At 45.6% G+C, this 12,272-nt stretch overlaps 1 protein-coding gene across 1 annotated transcript; it reads left to right on the top strand.

Annotated features, from left to right (window-relative positions):
• The first annotated feature begins 652 nt into the window (after window positions 1–652).
• Window positions 653–6,465, top strand: otomp (otolith matrix protein). Its single transcript, XM_010886591.3, has 10 exons — window positions 653–2,114; window positions 2,239–2,375; window positions 2,612–2,714; window positions 2,970–3,048; window positions 3,140–3,246; window positions 3,341–3,515; window positions 3,749–3,816; window positions 4,192–4,376; window positions 4,787–4,946; window positions 5,033–6,465. The coding sequence occupies exons 1-10, from the start codon at window positions 1,886–1,888 to the stop codon at window positions 5,041–5,043; spliced, it is 1,254 nt and encodes a 417-aa protein (XP_010884893.2). The 5' UTR covers window positions 653–1,885; the 3' UTR covers window positions 5,044–6,465.
• Window positions 6,466–12,272: the final 5,807 nt, after the last annotated feature.

The raw sequence follows: 12,272 nt of genomic DNA, 5'->3' as shown, positions 1-12,272 counted from the left end.
ATTGCAACCAGCATCTTGACTAAAGTGATCCGCTGGAACCCGCCCCCCCCCCCCCCCCCCCCCCCCCCCCCGCTGTTCTACATAGACAACATCACCCCTCAGTGACCACCCGCTAGAATGACTCACCCCAGCCTGGTGCATGGCTTCCTGTTGTTCACTCTGGGAGATCGTGGATGTTATAATGGTCTCTCCCCTGAAGAACAATTTGTGGGTCAGTGCCTGTTGAAGCCACAATGGCTCTACTAAACGCATCACCATAAAAGCATACTTTTGTCTGCTTAATGGACGACAAATTGATGAATGGGTTAGTGTGTTCAGTAGGTCTGGTCAAAGGTTTTTAATTGCTTATAACGTTTCATTATGTAATCATGGCATGGTCTGTGAATGACAGGACATTTAAACTTTACCCGAGAACGGTTTATAATTATGAATTAAATTAACATATTTTCTTAATTTTGATATAGAAAATTCAGGTTAGCCTTTACTAGTGGACTAAAATAGTGGGTGACATAAATTTTTCTTTCAAATTTCAGTTTCACCTCTTGGCTTGCCTTTCCTGTTAATCTTGGCAAACTGTACAACAGCTATTTCGGTTGCCTTGATTTTGAAATGATTTTATTACGTATACAAAATTTGTAAGTTTGAAATAACTTTGTAATGAAAATATAAATCTATAGCAATGTATTATCATGATGATTACATTTATTGTTAGTATTAGGATGTATTGAGCTGGACTCAATATGTTGAAGCTTGCTCTCCATTTGGTGTGAAGGTCATTCATTGTTATCAGCTTTTACCAAACTGGAACTTGCTTCAAAGAGGTTCTAAGAACTGGACACTTCCAGGTTCTAGGTTCTAACAACTGGACGATTTCAGGTTCTAGCAACGAGACTGTGTAAGCTCTCCAGTACTTCAAAACCAGACATATGATGCACCATCTGTAATGCATTTATATTCGGACCTCACAATTACAAATTGCTATGATGATTTACTAATAACGATTACTAATGAACTTAATGATACTGGTTTATTAATTGACTCACTGATAATGATTCCAGTTTCAGTTGTGGTCACCTTTCGTTTCATGGTGTTAGTGTTTCCTGTGTACCTGCCTGCATGCCTACCTTTGAGAGGGCGACCCAGGGGGAGGCTCAAGGTATCAGATAGCCAATACGTTTTCCTCGACTGGTTACTGCGCAGCTGAACAATAACCAGGCTGTTGAGGTGCCTAGGCTACGTCTTTAATCTCAGCCTAGTGGGGAGCGGGACCCAGGGAGTATCCATTTTCCCTGGCCAGACCTCCACACAGAGACACTCTGTCTGCATCACTCTTTTAATTAGAGAGATCACATGCTGGGCTCTGCCAGGTGAACTGGGGTGGGTACGCCAACTTGTGGGGCGGCCAACCTGTCTTTCCTTTTCTCCTTTCCCCACTCTCGCTCTGCCTCTCTTTTCTCTCGCTCTGCCTCCTCTCGCTATTCCTCACCTACCTCTCTACGCTTCTCCCCATTTTTTTCAGCTTCTCTTTCCTTACTTTTCTACACTTCTTCTCTTCTCCTCACTCTCTCTCACTCCCCATGTCTGCTCCTCCCCTAACACGCTCCAAATCCTTTTTCTTTCCCTTCATCTCCCCCTCTCTTCTCTGCTTACCCCCCCCCCCATCAGTCTCTCACCCCTCCTCTTCTCAGGCTTTACTCAAGCTAAGGGGATAATTGAAAGAGAAACATTAGACTGATATCACAAGATGGAGAGAAGATAATCTAGCAGGGGTTAGAGGTTTGAGGAAGGGGGAGGGAAGGAGGAGAATAATGAAATGTTTTCTTCTTACCTGAACCTCCCCTCGTCTTAAGGGTCTCCCGGGGTTAAAGGTATATAAAGGGGGTGGATGCGAAAACATTTTTTTCCCCTCAAAACATCAGGTTACCAGTTCCTCGAGTGTAGCGCTCAGTCTGACTGTCGAGCAAGTGAGAGCGCTGTTCTTCCCAGTGTGTGTTTGAAAGAGGGAGCGATTTCCCCTGAACTCTTTAGACTCAACATGGACCCTCCAGACAGACGATTGGCAGTGGGCCTCTTCATCTTCTCATTAATCACCTTCTCTACTCAGAAAACCTCAAGTAAGTCTGGCCGTCTTTTCTGTTTGATGTTTCCACCCGGGTGAGGTGAGCGTCATCTCTCGGTGAAAGCCACTTGTTTTCCTGGAGCATTCGCTACCGGTTCAATGTCCCTCTCCCTTTACAGCCTCCTGGTGTGTGGTGTCAGACGCTGAGGAACAGAAGTGTCTGGATCTGGCCGGGAACGCCACAGCTCAGAATATCAGGGGAACCCTGTTGTGTGTCCGCGGCCAGAGTCCGACAGACTGCATGGAGAAGATCAAGGTGTGTGGAGAAAAAAAACGGCCTCATGGCTTTTCCCAAACTTGGTTGGAAGACTTCTGGCATTAACAGAAACTCAGCAGCAAATCCAGGAATCCTCCAACCAGGATTACGGAGCGCCAAGGCATTTTGAGCATGTTGTTGGCTTTTTCTAACCCTTAACCGGCCTCTATAGGAAGATGGAGGGATAAGAGTGCGTGGTTGACTGTGAAGGTGACTTGGTCTTTGTGTCTCTTCAGAACGGAACGGCCGATGCGGCTACCATGTTTGCCGATGATATCTACACAGCTGGCTTCTGCCACGGACTGCAAGTGGCTGCTGGAGAATCTTACAATGGAGTGGGTGAGTCTGTGTAGAGAGGGAGACTCGGTAGAGAGAGAGGGAGAAGGGAGGGAGAAGGGGAGAGCGCTGGAAAGGTCACATCAAAGCGGATGAGTCCGTTTGAAGCGGGGGAGGGATGGAGCGAGCGGGGGAGGAGGGGTTTGAAAGGTGGTATCTAATCTCACAACTGTGCGGATGTGTCTGTTTGAAAGTGGGATGAGAGAGAGAGGCAGGGAGGGTAGGTTTCCTCTAATCCTAGGTTCTCTGCTCCCTCAGACGGCGTCAGCTACTATGTGGTGGCTCTGGCCCGCCGCTCCTCCAGCGACCTGTCCCTGCTGGAGATGCATGAGCGCAGGTGAGCACTGGGGGGGATCGGGCTGCTGGATTGGTTGGTCCGTGTGTTGACTGACTGACTGACTGATGTGCGGTCTGTCTGGATGCTCCAGCTCCTGTCACCCAGGGATCCGGACCACAGTTGGCTGGACGGTCCCCATCGGCTTCCTAGTCAACAGCTCACAGATTAGTGTCGGAGAACAATGTAATTTCCCCAAAGGTGAGCATCGCGTGTGTGTCGGTGTGTTTGTGTCTGTGTGTGTGTGTGTGTGTATTTGCACGAGAGCGTGCTCCTGACTTGTGTGTGTCCCCAGCGGTGGGGGATTTCTTCGGCTACAGCTGTGTGCCGGGAGTGAAGGACAGAGAGCACGACCCCAAAGGCAACAACCCGAAGAACCTGTGTGAAGCCTGCATCGGGGATGAGAACGAGAGGCACATATGTGTGAACAACCACAGGGAGAGACATTACGGAGAGGCCGGGGCTCTGAGGTAGAGAGGATGAGGGGATGATGAGGGCAGAGGGAGGGATGAGAGAGGAGCAGAACAGGAGCTGTGTCTAACCTGAATAATCATGAAGCTTTTCCTTGATGAGTTGAATCAGCAGTGGTTGTCTCACTCGTGTGGAACAACCGGGACTACCCACCCGGTCTTAAGAACACTGTCCTCATTTGACACTGTCCTCATTTGACACTGTGCTTGTTTGACACTGTGCTTGTTTGCAGGTGCGTGGCAGAGAACTTGGGCGATGTGGCCTTTGTCAAACACACCACCCTTTTCGACAACATAGATGGTGAGCGGCTTACCAAAGCATAGTGCTGTGTTTCAATATGGAATACCTCCACGTACATATAACTGGTTCTCGTGGAGCTGGACAGAAACTTATCTCTAACTGTCAACTGCATTTCCCATTTTAGTAACTGTGACAGCGTGGGCTGCGCAATCTCCCTGAAACAGGGAATTTCAGTCAAATTAATTGGCCCCGTCCTTCCTGATGACCTGATTGGTCAGGACTCAGACAACAAGTTTGGAAGTCCGACCCGGTTGACTAAATAAAATAAATCATCGGCACCTTCAGCGGTGATGTCCGTCCTGGAACGTGTTTCTCCACAGTTAAAGTCCTCCAACAATTGCTGAACTTCTCCTGTGTTCTTCTGCTGTAACCTAGGTAGGAACATGGAGTCGTGGGCCCTGGACCTGGAGCTGGAGGACCTGAAGCTGCTGTGCCCGGACGGGAGTGACGCTGGGCTGTTTGACCACGAGACGTGTCACCTGGCCGTGGTGCCAGCCAATGCCGTGGTGGTGCGCATGGAGGACAAGTGTCGAGTCTGGAAACACCTGGAGCGCCTGCAGGTGAGCAGAGTGTGTGTGGTGAATATGTCAGCAGGGCAAAAATTGCCCCAAATTGTGGTTACATCAGAAAAAAAACATGTCCTCATTTTGAAAAAGCCTTCTTCTTGGCTTAAGTAGTAGGTTTAGGGGCAAAGGTTACAGTTGGGTTGAGGGTTAGCATTCGGGTTATGATTAGGCATTGATGGTTAGGTTTTGGGTTAGTTCAGGTTCAGTTATGGCAAACCTGTTAGGTTACTAAGATTAGGGTTAGGTTTAGGGGGAACGACAGTAGGATTTCTTAAGGGCTAAATTGTTGTCCCCATTTCGATAGCTAAGGAAACCTGTGTGTGTGTGTGTGTGTGTGTGTGTGTGTTAGTGTTAGGGTGTGTGTATAACATTTGATAGTTTTCCCCTCTGTTCTCTGCCTATAGAATGCCTTTGGGAACACCACCATGTTCAGCTCAAAGGGCTACACCCAATCAGATCTGCTCTTCTCTGACTCCACCCACCACCTGCTGAGGGTTGTGGGTAGTTACATTTCCTGGTTGGGTCCTACATACACTACGGTCCTGCAGGCCTTCGAGTGTGAGGGTAAGAGAGTCACTTTGAGACAGATGGAGACGGAGTGAGAAATACTGCTGTTCTCTCATGTGTCTCTCATGCGTTTCTTACCACAGGTTTGTGCTGATCTATCTGGAACGAAGTCAACCAGCATCTTCTTCATTCCTCCCCATCTCTTCCTCTCCTCCCCTGTTTCCCTCCATCTCTTTCTCTCCATCTCTCCATCTCCCCTTCTCCATCTCTCCCTCTCTGTCTCTTTCCCTCCACCCGTGTGATGAGATGATAGATATCCTGTATTTAACTTTCCTCCCAGGCTTCTGCATAAGTCACTGTTCCTACTATAATACATATCTATGGCCTTGAATCATTGTCTGACATTCTGTCTCTGTGTGCGTGTGGGTACCCTTTGTTTACTTGGTTCCCACGGTTGGCATGGCAGACCACCATGCTAGGCCTGCTGTCATTCTACACCTGACTTGGAGGAAATTACAGATTTAAGTAGACACTGAGCTGAGGTCTGGTGGGTTTTTGATCCCTAATGGTTAAGGTTCCAGTATGGGAAAGTAACCTGATCCTAGACCTGTGCAACTTCTACCTAGAGCGGTAAACCGTGATATTCCGTAAAAAGCTTTGGGGTAACACTGACTCACACCCACATTAAACCAGGTACTAAAACGTTTCTATTGGAGACTGGTGAGCAGATAAATGTTGATTTTAGACGTTTGTCCGAGTAGATAAAACTTCTTTGTATAATTGCAAAACCCTCTATTTAAATAAAGTGTGTCCAGGGCAGTGTGGACGGGGATGGGTGTGTAGTTAAGCTGAAAAATGTGACCGCAGCGCTTGTGAGTTTGAAACCATGTACAAACAATGTTTTGACTCCTGTGGTTGTGAATTTGAATCCATTTTAATAAAACAAAGTTTTGCCTTTCCTAAATCTTAAACCTTGCCTTAACCATATGGAAGGAATACTTAACACTAACCTTAACCAGAAACATAATACAATGTGCAGGGGCCATTCTTTAAACCCCACCACTTTAGCCATAGTGGGAGGAGTCAAACTGGGAGTTGCCATGCTGGGAGGGGCCAGGTTGTTAGGAGCCAAACTGGGAGGGGCCATAGTAGGAGGGCCCATACTAATCTTTACTGTTAGTTCCTTTCACATCAAAAATAGACATTTGCTGTTAGTTCAATCATAGACATTTGAGTCCCCTAATAGACAAATGCCTCAAGTGAGAATGTGAGATTGCATTGACTGATCTAGAAGGTGCTGACATTTTGGATTTTGTGATGATGTGTTTGAAGCCAACGAACCTGTGTTTTTACTGCATTTCTTTACCAATGCTGAAAGAAAAGTTTGCTCCCTTTTTCATTAACTTCCTCTGGAGAATGTTCTCTCTACTAAAACAGTTCTTCATGACCTCAACATTTTGGTTACATTGTACCCATAGAGAAAGTAATTCTATGGAGATATGTTGGTGCTTGTTTTTCAGTCTGTCTGAATTAAATTGTTCTTACAAGACCTGGGTGTAAATAATCTTCCCCTGCTTGTAATTGTAGTTGTCTTTGAATATATTAAAAATATATATATATATAAAATGTTGTCGAATTCCTCTTTGCTTGGCTTCCCTAGCCACTTACAATTAGCTTAGAATGAAGTTGATATGCCCTGTCATTAATGGGCAATTGACACACACACAAACTTGTGTTCTTAGCCCACTCACACTGCTGACGGCTTCCATGAGAGTTGATGTGATGCGAAGCTGTGGATGAAGAGACTGGAAGAAAGTACAGTTTTGACATTGATGGAGGGATGGAGAACAGATTGGTGACAGGTGATTCATCAGAAGCTCTTCCATCATTATTCAATTACCACCCATCCTTTGTGCTAACGATGAAACACACACTCTGCGCCCTCAGTCTGCCAATCACAAACACACACACAGACTCAGGTAGCCTGTCATTTGGACTAGTAAGAAGAAGGTTGTTGGTTTGAATCCCTGAGCTGATAAGGCAATCTGCCAATCCGACCTTGAGCAAGGCATCACAGGGTCTTGTCCATAATGTCTGATCACCAACACACTTGTATGCATGTGTCAAACAGGACTAATACGCACCTCGTATTTCACAAGCAGACACACACAAACACACTGTGGTAAATGGTTGGCTGTATAGAAAAAGATTGTTGGGAATTTTGGCACTGGGGTGCCATGGGCTTTCAGAGCAATAAACCATAACATCTCTGTTTCCTTTCTGCTTAACACCCATCCCTTTCTCACAAAATGCAGTATTTTGCCTAACAGATATTTTCCCTAAAAATGATCAGTAAATATGGTGGCCATTGGGTGCCTTCCTGGCAAGGTCATGCTCACGGAGTCTGTACAGAGTCAAACATTAGATTTTTCTCTCCCAGTTAATTTAATGATAAGTCACCTTCTCTGTCCCTCTCCTGCATCACACGCTTCCCTTTCTCTCAACGCTTCGCGTTCTCTCTCTCTCCATCTAACTCTCTGCTAATGTATTCCCATGTCAAAGCCCCTCCCTTTCCTCCACAGCTCCTCCACCATGGGTGAACACTGTAATTAGTGATTTGAAGATTAGGCATGAGAAGTACTGTACATCGTCTGCCCACTAGATGGCGCCTTTAGGCACTGAACTTACAGTTTTTTTCAATTGCTTACACACTAAAATTAAAACGTTCCAACGATTAGCAAAACCTAACACTCAAGGAGCAAAACACGGTCCTAGATTTCCACAACTGTAAGCACATTGTCAGCTTCACACTTTTTGCAAAACATTACACACAGTGATTTGCAAAACACTCAACACACTTGTACGCATTTGACACAGAAATGTATCATGATGTAATTTCCTTGCAATTTCAAAGCAAAGGCTTTCAAATGAACACACCCATGAACCAACTGGTTAAACCCAGCCACCAGGTGTGCACACACACTGGTGCTTAATTGTAGACACACCAATCAGGTTTAAGCACCATAAAAAGGCAACTGGTAAGTTCGCCTGTCTTCAAAAAAAATGGATGGTGTCAGAGGGAGAGGAAGAGGCCAATACTGTATGAAAACTGGAGAATGCTGTGTTATGAATGTTTTGTTGAAATGTTCAGTATTGACTGACTTGAGTAGATGAAAATAAATATTTTCATTAGTCTGCACAATTGGTGTCATGTGGTGTTGGTGTATTTTTCCACTTTCTCGGTGTAAATGCTAAGTGTTTTCGGTTGAGCACAGGAGTGTTTGACTGATTCAAACATAATCAGACCATATGATGGTTGGGTTTATGTTTTGACAATAAAACAAGGTTTTTGTAAGACATTGTATAGTTTTGACAAAAGTGATCCATTTTTGCAAATTATCTGAGGTGTTGTGCTACTGTGGTGTAGTGTTGTGCAAATTGTGTGAAAAGGGTTTGATAAACTGGGCCCTGTTTTCAAAATCGTGCTTAAGCAATTGAAAAAAATGAATGTGTTTGTATGTGTGTGGTCTATTCATGGCACGACGCTCCGACCACTCCTTTTGCTGTCAACGGCCTCCTGGGACACAGGTTGGCACGAGTGTGTCCATCCGATAACCGTGTGTGTTTGTGTGTGTTAAGCTCCTTTCCGAGAGCTACAAAGCCATGAAGGAGTTTCCTTGTTATGGTGAGCTCCGGAATGACAACAGAATGCAGACTCCCACAAACCTGGGAACGATCGTCTCAGTTACCAGGAAGTAACGCTCTGATCATTTCCTGTTTTTTTTGCCATTCGATCTGTACAGGGGAATCCCTGATTATAGAAACGATAATGTGTAATTATTATGGAAACAATCATTTGTGTGTCTGTCTGTGTGAGTGAGTGTGTGTCCGTGTGTTTGTCGGTGTGTGTGTGTGTGTCTCCGTGTGCTAAGAGATTGCTGTATTCCACTGTCAAAATGCACTTTGGTAACCTAGGTTACATCACGCAGTAGAAAGAACACCATCAAGACTTAGAGCACAGGTAATAAAAATGTATTACAGAAAACCTACTTGACCTTTATCGGCCTACGCCCTCAGTTTCTCTTTCGCCCCCTCCATTCCTATGATCCTGCCCAGCTGTGTGTACATAATCCACGATTACCTGGCTCTGTGCATTTCCTCGGTACAGGACCACCTGCAAATAGCTGAGATACTGTCATTCTTAATTGTCGCTCATTAGTCAGTGTATAAAATATACCTGTGTTTGTAGTTTCTTTTTCACTATTATAGTTTTCACTATTTCTGACTGTGTTGCTGGGAGAATGCCACGAGGGAGCCTTTCACTGTCGCTCTAGACATTGTTTGTTTTCTAAGCTGCAAATTACATTCCATGTCTGTTTTTCTACCTGTTTCTATGCTTGGTGATTTTCTCTTCATCCCTCTGTCGGTTGTTGTTCCATTTCTCGACCACCTCCATCCTCCTTGTCTCCTCTCCCTCTTAACCTTTATGTCTTTCATCTCTCTGTCTCCATCCCACTCTTGTTATTGTGTGTGTGTGTGTGTGTGTGTGTGTGAGATTAAGCCTGTCATTGTTAATTGGACATGATAATTGGAAATGTTGCGAAAATCAGAGCTGTGAACAGAAAGTCTTATCGCCTTGACAACACACTCAACAATTACACACAAGAACGCACACACGCACGCACAATATTTTCCCTCTCTCCCATCCTTGTTTCGCCTCCCTTTATTCTCTTTGTTAAAAATCCTTCAGCGTCTTCAAAACGTGCGAGAGAAATCGATGGGGTTTCATCACGATTTCCACAGACAAATTCTTTCCTTCTGACACTTATGATCTGAATGGCTTCCAGGCTGCAGAGATGCATTCCACCAGCCTCTCATCTGCTCATCTCTTTGTGTCGTTCTTTTCCCTGTCTTTATTTCTCTCGTTCTTTCTCTCTTTTCTTTCTTTCTATTTCTCTGTCTGTCTTTCACAGCCTCAGTCTGGGATTTAAAAAAATATTAAATGCCTGTCTGGTGCGATGCAACTATACATCTATCAGTCAACTGGGACTGGAGACTGAGAGGGTGTAAAAAGTGTGTGTGTGTGTGTGTGTGTCTTGCTCATGCTCTCCAGGGGTGTGATGGTAAGATTAGTCTGTGAGGTCGTGGCTGGGTGAAACTGTCAGTTCAGCAGGAGTTCACTGAATGAAACTACTACTGAAGAGGGTGAGATGTGCTCTGGAGAGGCCTGTGTGTTTGTTGTTGTGTGTGTTTGTGTGATTGTGTGTGTGTGTGTGTGTGTGTGTGTACGTGTGTAACCCAACCTACTGAAGATGTCAGTGCTGTGGTGCAAAGAGGAACCAGGCCACTAGTGGGCAGCCTTCACAGTCTTACATATGGAGTTGCCGTTTCGTTCGGAAAGTTCCGAAATCACCTCTTAGTCCTTCCCTTGTTGTGGGATGAATCACGTTCTGTGAAAGATGTCATGACTGGTGTAAATATGTGACATAACAGTGTTATGACATATATGAATTAATATAATCTGAGTGTTTAAGGTACGCAATCCAGGTGCAAAGTCAACACAACGACCGAACATTCTGGGAACGTATTTAAGCATTCGACTAGCGTTTTTTCAGCCATTTAAAAGTGCATACACCACTGTACACTGCAATTCCCGAAGCAAAGCATTCCTCATCTGTTTTGGGGCGTAATCAGTTGACCTGCTGGGATTCCTCAAAGACCAAGCTTGACGTTGTGAGAGAGAATGAGGTGCCAGGTGATGGACAGGGAGATGAGAATGGGAGAGAGACCAGAGAGAGAGACCAGCGAGACATGAAGGAAACGAGCGAGCAGGATAACAAGAAGGGAGTGTAACAAAGGGAAGACATGGATGCAATGAAATATGCATCAGTCCTCTGGTGAAATATTAATCCAGATGGTTTGAAAGGAGGTTGACCTCACTATGAGGCAGTACCTCTGGGACGTGGGGGGGGGGGGGGCATGCAATGGGGGGCGCGGGTCGAGATGCAGGAGGGGGTTGGGGGGTTGAGGAGGCTCGCTGGGTGTTTATTGTGTTCAGTTTGGTTATTTACCGGAACCAAACTCGTGGCCACAACAGCAGCCATGAGGATGTGTGTCATCAGACAGCATCTCATTAATAACCTTCAGCTGTGGTACAGAGAAGTTTGCGACCATTTTGTTCTTATTTTTCTACCATAGTGCGTGTGTGTGTGTGTTTGTGTGTGTCTGTGTGAGCGTGAGACTGTGTTTGTTGTGTGTGTGTCTGTGTGTGTCTGTGTGAGCGTGAGTCTGTGTTTGTTGTGTGTGTGTCTGTGTTTGTGTGTGTGTGTGTGAGCAGGAGTCTGTTTGTTGTGTGTGTGTTTGTGTTTGCGTGTGTGAGCGTGAGTCTGTGTTTGATGTGTGTGTGTGTTTGTGTTTGTGTGTGTCTGTGTGAGCGTGAGTCTGTGTTTGATGTGTGTGTGTGTCTGTGTTTGTGTGTGTCTGTGTGAGCGTGAGTCTGTGTTTGTGTGTGTCTGTGTGAGCGTGAGGCTGCTTGTTATGTGTGTGTATATATATATATTTTTGGCTTGTGTGTGTATGTGTGTCCGGTCGCAGTGATTTCTTGGAGTTGGCAGGTTAATAAATCTAAAGCTTATTCATGGACCTACTATGACCTTTACTGAGGTACACTGTTTACACACACATATATAGAGGGAGAAAGTGGGGAGGGAGGGGGGAGAGAGGGGGGAGAGAGAGAGGGAGAGAGGGAGAGAGAGAGAGAGAGCAGCTTGAGGGGGAAAGAGAGGTATGAGGATGGAGGGGGTGAGGAGAACAGTGGGTGAGGTGGGAGAAGGAGTGGTGGAGGTGAGAGAAGGGGCCTTGTCATGTCCGTGCGTGAATGCTTGTACGTGTTTGTGGGTTTGTGTCTGCCTGTTTTTATGTGTTGGTTTGTGTATGTGCTTGTTAGTGTGTTTATGAGTGTATACGTGGATGTGTGTGTGTGTGTTTGTTTATGTGTGTGTCTGTGTGTGTGCTGGTTCAGTCCTATAAACCTAAACTAGCCACTTGGGACTCTCCTGCACTTTCAGTGTTTTATATTTCTGGGCGTTTTATATTTCCACCGTCAAGGTTACTGATAAAACACAGATGGAGGGCTACAAAAAGGCAGAAGGAGCATGACACACTCTTACGGCCGGTCGTTTCATCCCGGGATCCCTAAAGGACTTCCGCTCAACAGAAGTGTTGCAACAGCTAACGTGTGTGTGTTTCTGACGTCGCTGACAAACACCACCCGATGCAGCGCCGTGCGTCCCCCCCCCGCCTCCATCTCTCCTCTCACCCCCATAAATGGAATTAGCATCCAGCTATTAACTCTCTATTAACTCTCTTCGAGTCTCCTACAGT

Source organism: Esox lucius, chromosome 22 (assembly GCF_011004845.1).
Source record: "Esox lucius isolate fEsoLuc1 chromosome 22, fEsoLuc1.pri, whole genome shotgun sequence".
In the NCBI taxonomy this organism is placed as follows: domain Eukaryota; kingdom Metazoa; phylum Chordata; class Actinopteri; order Esociformes; family Esocidae; genus Esox; species Esox lucius.
This window is presented reverse-complemented; position numbering and strand designations above follow the sequence as displayed.

Bases quoted from the DNA above. Each gene is read 5' to 3' on its own strand.
- otomp (XM_010886591.3), top strand. From the start codon at position 1,886: ATGCGAAAACATTTTTTTCCCCTCAAAACATCAGGTTACCAGTTCCTC. The intron at 3,247-3,340 runs GTGAGCATCGCG...GTGTGTCCCCAG, and splicing joins ACAATGTAATTTCCCCAAAG to CGGTGGGGGATTTCTTCGGC. The intron at 3,516-3,748 runs GTAGAGAGGATG...GCTTGTTTGCAG, and splicing joins GGAGAGGCCGGGGCTCTGAG to GTGCGTGGCAGAGAACTTGG.